The sequence below is a fragment of the Oncorhynchus tshawytscha genome, linkage group LG01, assembly GCF_018296145.1.
Source record: "Oncorhynchus tshawytscha isolate Ot180627B linkage group LG01, Otsh_v2.0, whole genome shotgun sequence".
NCBI lineage: Eukaryota > Metazoa > Chordata > Actinopteri > Salmoniformes > Salmonidae > Oncorhynchus > Oncorhynchus tshawytscha.
Genome location: NC_056429.1, coordinates 66,005,200 through 66,017,396, shown reverse-complemented (window position 1 = coordinate 66,017,396; position 12,197 = coordinate 66,005,200). Strand labels below are relative to the sequence as shown.

Below are 12,197 nucleotides of genomic sequence, written 5' to 3'. Positions count from 1 at the left end.
TTCTGACTGGACCAGACGCAATATTAACAATGTTCCTGGTAAATATTGCTCAGACTTCACACTCAAGCATCACCGGCAAAATAACCTCCTTCTGCGCTAACTCCGGAGGATCCCTTTACTTGTCGTTTAGAGTAGGTCTATTATGTGTATATTAAAGTGCATATATAAAACTTGTATTCACTGTAAAGAGAAAAGAAACAGCTATTTTTCATTGCGATAACAAATAATTACTCCGTTTAGTTTTTACAAATTCAAAGGTGCTTTTACACTATTTGTGAAGAAACATTCAATCTGATTTGACTTGAAATACTTTGAAGCGCTTTCTGATCATCACAGGTAGGCTAATTACAAATGTTAACTTTTATAATTGATAGCCTATGCATGCAGTTGAATAACATGTCCCCCACCCCACCTATGTCCACTATTATCGCGATGCATACAATGTAGCCTATCATTATTGAATTGATGGGCCTATTATCAAATAGAAGAAAACATATCCGTATTCAGTTGCGTTTACTCGGTGGCAGTGTGCAGTGTACGCTCTGTAGCTCCACACAGTCGCACATGATGAAGAGGAAGCAGAGTTTCCTCAACGTTGGTAGCACACAAATCCGGACCAGCAAAAACAGCTTTGAACCGGTTTGGTCTCCGGCAACAAAGCTACAGGCTATAAAACGAATACTGTGCGCGTAGCTAATATGCTGGGGGACCCGGGTCTGCCTCACCGGACCTCAGATATAGCCTAGCGGGCGCTCGGCATCCGCCGGTGTTGTCGTCTATATATATATATATTTTCGATTATACATAGTTATTATCGGGATACCAACCATCCTTCATGGCAACTCCCTGTAGGCAAACGCGCACATATCCTGCAGTTGCATGTTGTTGTGCTTGTGGCTGTTATTTTTTTTATGTTGTTGAGGTAAGTCGCATGTATTTCCTTGTGTTAATAAAATAACAATCGGCTACTATAGCACAACATTATAACATAGTAGGGCTATGGCTAAATACAACGTAATATATATTTGTAGGCTATGCAATGGGTGATTAACTGCCAAAGAATATCTCGTAAATGCAAGCAAAAAAAAACATTGTTTAATAAAGAAAATAGGTTGCTATGTATATTTGGCACGGTGTTCCTCCATATAATGATGTTTATTGGAAATTGATAGATGCACAACTTTTGTCGCGCTCCTTGTTTTTAAAAACAAGGAGAGAGAGAGAGGATGCTGCATTAGTGCACCGACAGCTCAATTTTCTCCCTGGCACAAATTATTCATGAAAGATAAAAGAAAACGTTTCCGTCAGCACAGGAAACAGGATGCGCCTCTAAAATATCAATGTTTCGTGCCAGAACTTATGGGAAATAGACAAAAGGCAGGTTAAAGTAGGCAGTCCAGACACCAAACTCCCCTCCTTCAAGGTGTGGTCTGCGAGGGCACAAAACGGGCAGCGCAGGATGGGAAGGTTGCACTGTTTAGGAAGTACAGTAACACAGGTGACCTGCCTGGTAGACCAGGCAAGAGCAGCATCAACATCAAGACATGTGTGCATTTGGCATTTATCTACTACTTTAGAACTCAATTTATGACATGTATCTCTTCCTTGATCATGATTCCTGGTTCCAAACTTGCATGTGATTTATTTTGTCTGTATTCTCATGCATTTGGTCAATTGCTTGTCTATTGCGCTTGTTTTTAAAACTTTTTGCTATTTTTCTGTTTTCCCCAGGAACCCTCCCTGTTGAAGTTGTAAGATCCAAGCAGACAGCATGAGTCCTCATACCTCAAAGAAAGCGCTGGATGGAGGTTGGGGATGGGTGGTCATTGTGGCCTGCTTCATGGCCCAGTTCCTGGCCTACGGCTCCCCCCAGTCGGTGGGCGTCCTGTACCCAGAGTGGCTCCACACCTTCCAGGAGGGGAAAGGCATGACGGCATGGGTCGGCTCCTTGGTCTCTGGAGTGGGACTCATAGCCAGTAAGTATTCTCCAAATATCTTTGTTTATTTATTTAGTTACTGTATAGGTATAGGCTAATGCTATCATCCAAAGACCGAGTTCACTGTGCTTAACTGCAGAATTCTGTATATTATAAAACATAGATTTCTTAACATACATTTATTCAACTCAGCATCTGAACATCTGTTCAAGAATTCCATATTGATTTACTTGGCATGGCTATGACTTGATATGCTTAACATCATGTCAGTGGTTAGACCTGAATTTACTTATCTATGTACTTTACAGTTGCAGCTACATTGTCTCCTTTAGAGTCTCACCTGGAATGCACCTGTTGCTGTTGTATAATTAATGATGTCACTGACAGAGGACCAGACAAAAGAATGGTCCAATGTCTCCATAAACACATACAGTTATGTGGCATTATGGGTGAAGTAACAGACCAGTTTTTATCTAACCAAGTTAGTGGCACATGAGATGGGAAAATGAGTATTTTACCTGCTACATATCAACAGTTGTGAAAGTGCAGTGCTGACTTGTCCTAGGTAGATGAAGAAAACTGTGCAATATTGGTGGCACGTTGGTGCTCTTAACACTTAGTTGAGGTTATTGGTTGATAAGTAATTTACATTTATATCATTTAGCAGATGCTCTTATCCAGAGCGACTTACAGGCGCAATAAGGGACTAAGGGCACAGACAGATTTTTCACCTCACCGACTCGAACCAGCGACCTATTGTTTACTGGCCTAATGCTCTTGAACGCTAGGCTACCTGCCGCCCCACAGTCAGCCCTGTCATACCTGCAGGAGGAGCCCTTACGTAGCTGTGACCATACAGAGGGTGTGTGCGGGAAAGGGAAAATGATAATAGGAAGGATAATAAAGATTTGAACAGTTTCATTAGTTTGGAATGACCAGGGGACACAGGAGGACTCAGTTCACTGCATGTCTGCAAGCTGTATTCAAAGATCAGAGGGATCACGGTCTTGGTTTACATTTACCACCAGGCTAAGCCTCCCTTCACTTTGTCGCCTTTTCAGAGGTCAGTGAAATGTCATGGCTATACAGATTGCTCCCAGTACACGTGTGGGACTTGGCAGCTGGGCTACGCAGCCTTACACCGTGGGCTGTTTTAACTGGTGGTGAAATGGAAAGGAGGTGGAGACAGGGTTCAACAAGATGTGATTAGCTATTCTTTACACACATCCTTGGGTTGTCAGCTGTCTGATCAGCAATTCAATGTCTCCGCACAAGTGACATGCATAACAAGAACAGTCACATTTAAGACTCAGGTTTTCATCACCATCTGTCTCCTCTATCCAGAGATTGACTGATTCACTGTACTAAAACAAGTAGTCAATTCAATGTGCATATAGCTTTGGAAACGAAATGGATTGGGCTGCATTTGACTTGGCACAATGCTAGGAAATCATAGCAGTCTTTAATGAGTTGGCAGCAGATTACGGGTTAGTGAGGTGATACCGTCTCAGGCCCGACGCCAGGATAAAGTGATTAAGGGGGCAGTTGAAATCGGTGAGAGGGCAACACATTTTTACATTGAATTCTGCCTGTATCGAGCTATACCACAAACAAAGTTTGAATGCCAAGACTCAGACCATTGATTGACAGGCTACAGATTTGGTGCCAACCTATCTTTGCCAAGTACCCCCTGACTGCAGTGTGTCAAGTACCCCCTGACTGCAGTGTGTCAAGTACCCCCTGACTGCAGTGTGTCAAGTACCCCCTGACTGCAGTGTGTCAAGTACCCCCTGACTGCAGTGTGTCAAGTACCCCCTGACTGCAGTGTGTCAAGTAGCCCCTGACTGCAGTGTGTCAAGTAGCCCCTGACTGCAGTGTGTCAAGTAGCCCCTGACTGCAGTGTGTCAAGTAGCCCCTGACTGCAGTGTGTCAAGTACCCCCTGACTGCAGTGTGCAGTTCTGGGCTGGGCAGTTAAACATTTGACTCCGCCCACATTTTACCCCACCCACCTGTTTTTTTTGTTGTCCATCTGAGGTTTGACAGTCACACACTGAATACAAACATGTTTGTGCAAGGCACACGTTGAATACAAATGCATTTAATTTTTGAAGATCGTAAGAAATATTATATAAAGTGATACCAGAACATGTTGTAACACTTTTTGCTTCATGCTATGAGACAAGCCACTGATATTGTTGCAGTGAACAGACTTGTTATGTCATGTACTGTTAAAATTGTTGACAAATGTTATATTATTTCAATGTGTATATACACACACACACACAGTTACTACCTATCCTGATTTATAATGCTATTTACTTTCCTCATTAGAATGGAGACATACGATACCATATAGACATACTGACAAGCTGAATGTGCTTTGTACATTAAGTTATACCAGCTCCAGTAAAGAGATCAGACTCGGGTGACTTCTACGTCATCTTTACTAAACAACACAATTAACAATTGAAACAATTAACACAGCAGACAAAAACAAGGTTTGACCACTCCTCAAATGGCTTCACTCCTGCTCCTCAAAAGAGGCAAAGACAGTCATTTTCTTGTTGTCAACTGCCTCCACATAGAACATCTCATAATCTCTCTGTAACTGGAACATGAATGGTTCCTTAAGGATAATATTTTCCTCTTCATCCAGGCCATCATACAACTGTAGTTCTTTAAGTGGTTTAACATCATCCTGAAATATTCATCATATGATTACACTCATCATATAACACCTACCTGTAGTGCGTTCTGTTTTCGGTGCCTTTTTTGATCTTTCAACCGCTCTTCTTCAGACCTTAGTGGGTGAATGACGTACATTCACGAAGAAAATATATTCAGGTCAGCCTGGCTATAGTGAAACAAGTGATTTTAAGGATGCAAATTAAAAAATTTATAATGTTCAAGAGTTAACCTAAACTGGCTAAGGAAGTCATTTTGCCATTCTATACCCTAGGTTTTTGCTTAAATGATGCGACTGGCTATACCACCAATATTTTGATTAAAAAAAGAGATCAGCTAGATTGTTTCTTAACTTTTCAGAAGAGTAGCAGCCTCCTTGATGCTCTGTGGAACTTCCTGAATAATCGATCATTCCATTCTCCCCGAAATCTTCTTGTAAAATCGATCCCCTTAAAATACCAAGTGGATTATTTGAGCTTTCCTCTGGTATAGCATGCTTATTCAAAGTGGAAAATGAGTTCTCGTATAGCTGTGGACGCCCCAAAAGTCAATCCATGTGTCAGTGCAGTAAACAAGGTCGGAATAGAGAGACCCAGAGAGTCGTTGCAGTATATCAATCAGGGTCCATCATGACAAGAGACACCACAACACTACAGTACATAAAGAGAGACCTAAGATGACAATATAGTATAGCAGCAACACATGACAACACAGCATGGAAGCAACACAACATAGAAGCAGCACAACATGGTAGCAGCACAAAACATGGTCCAAACATTATTGGGCACAGACAACAGCACAAAGGCAAGAAGATAGAGACAAAAATACATCACTCGAAGCAGCCACAACTGTCAGTGAGAGTGTCCATGATTGAGTCTTTGACAGTGAAAAGAAGGAAGCCTGTACAGAATAAAAATATTCCAAAACATACATCCTGTTTGCAATAAGGTACTAAAGTAAAACTACAAATGGCCTCCGGAGTGGCGCAGTGGTCTAAAGCAGATCTGGGTTCTTTACTACAGCCCCGGGTTCGATCCCGCGACCAGGTGACCCATGAGGCGGCGCACAATTGGCCCAGTGCCGTCTGTGTTAGTGGAGGGTTTACCGGCCAGGATGTCCTTGTCCCATCGTGTTTTAGCGACTCTTTTGGCTGGCCAGGCGCATGCATGCTGACACTGTCCCCAGTTGGACGGTGTTTCCTCCAACACATTGGTGCGGTTGGCTTCTGAGTTAAGCGAGCAGTGTGTCAAGAAACACTTCGGCTTTGCAGGGCCATGTTTCGGAGGATGTATGGCTCCCGAGTCCGTACAGGAGTTGCAGCAATGGGACAAGACTGTAACTACCAACTGGATATCACGGAATTGAGAGATAGAACAAATAAATAAAGCTGCAAAAATATCAATTTTATGTTCTGAATACAGAGCTATGATTGGGGCAAATCCAACACAACACATCACTGAGTACCACTCTTCATATGTTCAAGCATGGTGGGGGCAGCATCATGCTATGGGTATGCTTGTCATCGGCAAGGACTATGGAGTTTTTTTAATGATAAAAATAAATGGAATAGAGCTATGCACAGGCAAAGTCCTAGATGAAAACCTGGTTCAGTCTGCTTTCCACCAGACACTGGGAGACAAATTTACCTTTCAGCAGGACAATAACCTAAAACACAAGGCCAAATATACACTGGAGTTGCTTACCAAGATGATATTGAATGTTCCTGAGTGGCCTAGTTACAGTTTTGACTTAAATCGGCTTGAAAATCTATGGCAATACTTTTTTTATTTTTTTATCTACCAATGATCAACAACCAACATGACAGAGCTTGAACAATTAAAAAAATAATAATGTGCAAATATTGTAAAATCCAGGTGTGCAAAGCTATTAGAGACTTACCCAGCTGTAATCACTGCCAAATGTGATTTTGACACTTAATCTAATCGAGATATTAGTTTTTTTATTACATTTTTTCTTTTTTTTACATTTCTTCCAGTTTAACATTTGAGTATTTTGTGTAGATCGTTGACAAAAAAATGACAAATATATTTTAATCCTACTTTGTAAAACAACAAAATGTGGAAAAAGTAAGGGGGCGTGAATACTTTCTGAAGGCACTGTAAGATATATTTCTGTAACTCGGTGTGCTTTTAAATTCGATATGGTGTGAGGATGATGACGAACGAACATCACAGGCTGCCCTTTTCCCTGACCCTTTACCTCTGCTTAGGTGTCTAATAACTAGCTAGTGCCGCTTAAGGGGACCTCGTTGTAATCATATGAGGAGAACGAATAGGGTCACAAGCACTCTGTCCTACATAGGGAGCGATAAGGTTAAAATAATATCAGGGCATAAAAGGGGACCATGTCACATGGTTAAAGTTGATACATCAGGTTTTCCTGCCATGAAATAGCCCAACAAGCACGGTACACCTTGAACGGTATCACTTACCTTTTTGCTGCTTTTGTATTGTTTAGGAAAGCCATCTGTTGCTAACACCACATGCATCCCGAATGCCCCATATTCATTCCATCATGTGTATTTCTTTGTGTCATCTCATTTTTGCTACTCCCTAACTCACTGAATCTATTCAACAATGTACCCTCAACTTTCCCACACACACCCACACTGAATTCTCACTTCCTCTCTGCCCTATTTTATCTCCCAGGTCCTGTCTGCAGTGCCTGTGTGGATAACTTTGGGGCACGCCCTGTGACCATCTTCAGTGGGGTCATGGTGGCAGGGGGCCTGATGCTCAGCGCCTTCGCCCCAAACGTCCAGTTCCTCATCTTCTCTTACGGGATTGTCGTCGGTAAGTGAGAAGCTCGTGATGGTCTTTTTCTGCTGAAGCAAGTCTGCGGTTTGTGTGATCCACTATTAGATATAGGATTAGCCTTGCAAGTGTGAGAGAAATTATAGGAAGTTGCTTGTTTACTCTGTGGTTTTGTTGGAAGTGAATTGTGTTTTTAACTCATCATTACATAAAACTATTACACAGTTAAGCAATAACACAAGTAAATGATAGATAAGACACATAAGAAGAATTGAATAGGTTCATGTCTATTCAAAATAGGTTCATGTCTAGTCTCCACAACACATGCACTGTGAGGGTATGTGTAGGATGAGGGTATATGTAGGATGTATTCAGAAATATAAAAATAGGGTAGAGTCGGATTGCCATGTGACTGATGCCTCCCCCCAACAGTTTGAATGCACCCATCGCAGCTCATTATCTAACACCCAGTGACAGCTGTGCCATGCTAAGGGGGAAAGAGCCCAATAGACGGCTACTGCCTGTGGCATTGGCCTGAGAGAGAGGCCATGCATATTTGAAGAAAGGTGTCTATTTTTAGACCATCCCTTAAACTCAACACGTGTGGCTCAATATTCTCTCATCACTTTTCCGCCCAGTCATCCTTTGAGGATCAAATTACTGTTGGGGTGATTTTACACTAAACAAAAGTTATTTGTATGGTTAATATGTAACATATTTATCACAGAACAACATATTTTAAACATGGTGAATTCACTCTGTTATTACATGACTAAGATGGCCTTACCCAAGTCCCACAGTTTCACATTAATGTACACAGTTTACTGTGCAAGGCTTTGCTCAGAACATTAAATGTCTTCTTCAACATGGTAAAAAAGAAGGTACTGTAGCTACATGCTCCTCTAAAATGTGCTAATCAAAATACCTCTGTTTTTGTTGTCCACAGGTCTTGGCTGTGGTCTTGTCTATGCTGCCACATTGACCATCACCTGTCAGTACTTTGACAAGAGACGTGGCCTCGCCCTCGGCATAGTCACCACAGGTACTTCAGCCCCCCTCTTCGCTCACTGGGTTCACACCAAGTCTTCATGTTCAGTTCTTTCATGTTTCAGAAGCCGGAAGTCTTGGAATGCCAAGGTAAACATTCTAGTCAAGAAACACTGTAGCCTTGTGATTAGGGAAGTGGACTGGTGACAAGAAGAACACTGGTAATACAACACAGTTCTGGGGCATTCTGTGTTTGTCCCCTTGAGGGAGGGTAGCTTTAGGTAATGATGTCCCACTAAGCAAGGATTTTATTAAATTCATATTAATGAATGTCTAAGGGCTCATTCTTGGAATGCCAACACTAAATTTTTCCCTTCTCTCATTTAGGCACAAGTGTGGGAGGGTTCCTCTATGCCACAGCTCAGAATGAGCTGATTGTTCTCTTTGGCCTGGAAGGCTGTCTGCTGATCATCGGGGCCTTGGCCCTCAACCTCATGGCCTGTGCCGGCTTCATGAGGCCCCTGAACATGCCTGGCTACTACCTCAAACAGAAGGCTGCTCTGGAGCGCACAAAGGAGCAGCCTTTCAAGAAACCGCCTGCTGACGACCTCAAGACCACACCGGGCACTGGCGAGAAAAAGCTGGCGGTCAAGGATCACCTGATCACCATCGACGCCAAAGACATCCCCACACCTGACAACAAAGGGGGGTTCATGGCAGGTTTAGCCATTGTGAAAATTATCAAGAAGAAGCGTCAGGCTTACTCAAAGTACATGCACTCTACGGCTGACTTCCTGCATGACAGAAACTTCATGTCCCTCTGCATAGCTATATTCCTGTTCAGCCTAGGAGCCTTCCCCCCGGTCCTCTTCATGGAGGACGTGGCCCAGAGTGAGGGCCTCATCGACGAGGTCAAAATCATCCCCCTGGTCTCTATTGTAGCCATCACTACCGGTGTGGGCAAGCTGACCCTGGGCATGCTAGCAGACATTAGGTGGATCAACAGTGTGTTCCTGTATGCCTTCACACTGCTGGGGACCGGGACGGCCCTTCTCCTCATCCCCATCTCCAAGAGCTACGTAGGCCTGCAGGTCCTCTCAGCTGTGGTGGGCTTCTTCTCTGGGAACTGGTCCCTAACGTCATACATCACTACCAAGATCGTGGGCCTGGACAAACTGACCCAAGCCCATGGGATCCTCATGTTCTTCGGTGGATTCGGGATCATGCTTGGGCCCCCTGTTGTTGGTAAGAAAGATCCCACTTCTGACACCATTGGTCAACATTGCTGAGTGTGTGTGGTCCACATTTACAGTTGTTAGGTTAGAGCTTGTACAGGTTCATGTTCATGCTTTTACAGAGAATCACTCTTCCATATGTCAAAACATTTTTACAGATGATGTAATCTTAATGCGTGAGTGAGAATGTGGAACTCAGAATGTTGGCCTTTAGCTAGTGTTTTGCTGACTCATATATCGTCGAGAGATTTTGCTGAAATTGTTTTTTTTCTCTCTCTTCTTCCTGTTCCAGGGTGGTTCTTTGACTGGACCCAGTCCTATGACCTGGCCTTCTACTTCAGTGGAGGCTCTGTGCTCCTGGGTGGAGTCACGCTCTTTCTGTGTGCTCTGCCCTGCTGGGGCAAAAAGAAGGCTGACATCGACAGGCCTGACATTCAGTACACCAGCAACTGTGACAAAGTTGCCTCTGTAGCCTGAACACTAACTTTCACATCGGCCTTGCTCTCCAGTGCTCCCAGCGATTTTTGCTGATAAGCTCTGTATCCTTCAAGAGGTTTCTTTTTCCCTGGTGCCAGATTTCACTGATGTATACCTGAGAAGAGCTTTGAAGTAGGCCTTTTCTATACATCTTTATTGCGTTTTTACGACTTCTTACATTAAACTACAGAATTTTGAAAGATGCCTATGTTGAACATTTTAATAACGGCCTCATTTTAAGAGGCCTAATTCAACAAAATTGTTTCTCAACAAATTAATGCAATAGATTATGTTTACTTAGAATAAATGCTGTTTTTTTACATTTCTGGATCTTTACTTGGGTCAAATGGAAAAGGCATTTTCCTCTGGTGACCCAGTGGAGAAATACAAACCAACAATGGCCTGTGAAGATGTTGGTTGAAAACACAAAAGGCTGTTCAAATATCTCAGCATATTGAAATGTATAACCATGCAAAATTTAAATTCGAAAGAATTTCCCAGGTATTTACTGGAAAAAATCCAGGGATTGGAAAAAAACGAGGGAATGCACTTTAATGTACTCTTTTCAATTCTAGCCGCACAAACCTTTTGTTTCTATCTTACCAAAGCACCAGGATGGTGGATGCCTGTCAACACGTTATGCCTGATGAATACAAGTCTTGCTTTTTAAGTTCATTGGCATTGTACTGTATTTTACTTGTACTGTCCAAACTGTTTGTTTTTTTAGTTAAGGAGGTACTAAACACCTCACTCTGTCTTGACCGGACTAAGAACTTGCTGAATAATATGCTGTGCAAATACCAGAGACTGTACAGGAATAAGGTCCAGTTCCTTAAACTAGTTTGTTGGTTCTTTGTGGCATGACCCCTTTCCTGCATTTGTTCACCAGGCTGGTCCTATTCATAATGGTTTAATGTGTTTTTTGCGTCTGCATGTTTTTGTACTTTTTTTTTTTTTTTAGTACTACATTATCAACTCTTTCAATGTTTATAAGCAACTTTGTATACAGTATGCACTGAACCAGTACCAGATATGCATTGTATGTAAAGATGGCATTCATTATTGCCATTATGATTTTATGTTAAGAAATATAATAATTGTGATACCTGCTTTGTTAGTCACTTGAAGATCCCATTTAAAAAAAAGTTAAATAAACCACAACATATTTCAGTTTATATTCTTCCTCAAATATAAGACTACTGGGATATTGTTTTATTCTTAGTCAAGCTTCTTTGTAAAAGTATTTACAGGGTTGAAATCTGTGATCTGTGATCCAAAAAGGTTAGAAACAGTAGAACTGTCACTTTATGTTGAACCACTCTGTCTTATTCTTTTTCTAAATGTCTGGGTTACAGTATTTATGTTTGCAATATTTCGCTCTTTCTATTTTGTTATTTTCAACAAAAAAGTTCCAATAAATGAAATTCAATATTGTGATTGTAGATGTTTTTTAATGCTTGTCTGACTAACATAAAATATGATTCACTGAAGACCTTTCTTTTTGACTTCAGCACATATGGCGAACATTGTGGTATTTAGAGAGTGAGCACATATGTAAACTCTAGAGACTCCTTGGAAAGTTTGACCTAATTCAGTCCTTTGGCAGTGCAACTTCCTCCTAGGGATGGACCGACATGTACAGAATGGTTGCCTTGAGGGAAATGGGGGAGGATCATGCTTTTACATCTCAGTCAAGGGGAGGGTTTAGCCTTTTTTTTCCAAATCTAGTCCAGGGGAGGGTCATGTAATTTGTAATTCATAAAATGTTTATATTTCTCAGTGTTTTAGAATTAGTTGCTTATTAGGCTATATATTGAAGTGTGCCCAATGCCGCTCTGATTCTCCGCTGGGCACGCAATATCAAATCTGCCTATAGTATATTTAATGTGATCTCAATCAAATTATTCATACATAGCCTTGGCTATTTATAGGCTTTAAAGTGCGTGCTCGGAGAAGCACAGAGCAAAGTAATATTTCTTGCTGGGATTCTTGCATTACACAGAGCAGTGGCTATTCCAACCCTGAGCCCCGGCCTGCTCTTGCTGATCAAAGAACATTTTTGTGTGCTGCCTGACCAATGGCTGTGATGTGCAGGCCTATG

The 12,197-nt window shown here is 42.0% G+C and overlaps 1 protein-coding gene across 6 annotated transcripts; it reads left to right on the top strand.

Annotated features, from left to right (window-relative positions):
* Nucleotides 1-11,533, top strand: LOC112255063 (monocarboxylate transporter 9). Of its 6 annotated transcripts, none has more exons than XM_024428150.2 (6): nt 1-131; nt 1,732-1,976; nt 7,293-7,436; nt 8,344-8,439; nt 8,772-9,629; nt 9,912-11,533. In XM_024428150.2, the coding sequence occupies exons 2-6, from the start codon at nt 1,772-1,774 to the stop codon at nt 10,094-10,096; spliced, it is 1,488 nt and encodes a 495-aa protein (XP_024283918.1). In that variant the 5' UTR covers nt 1-131; nt 1,732-1,771; the 3' UTR covers nt 10,097-11,533. The 6 variants fall into 6 exon arrangements, with proteins under 6 accessions (XP_024283918.1, XP_024283902.1, XP_024283909.1 ...); XM_024428134.2 differs by lacking the exon at nt 1-131 and adding an exon at nt 138-336; XM_024428141.2 differs by lacking the exon at nt 1-131 and adding an exon at nt 632-922.
* The last annotated feature ends 664 nt before the right edge of the window (nt 11,534-12,197 follow it).

Excerpts from the sequence above, each read along its gene's own strand:
- LOC112255063 (XM_024428150.2), top strand. The coding sequence starts at position 1,772 with ATGAGTCCTCATACCTCAAAGAAAGCGCTGGATGGAGGTTGGGGATGG. Across the intron at positions 7,437-8,343 it reads CTCTTACGGGATTGTCGTCG|GTCTTGGCTGTGGTCTTGTC; the intron begins GTAAGTGAGAAG and ends TGTTGTCCACAG. Across the intron at positions 9,630-9,911 it reads GCTTGGGCCCCCTGTTGTTG|GGTGGTTCTTTGACTGGACC; the intron begins GTAAGAAAGATC and ends TTCCTGTTCCAG.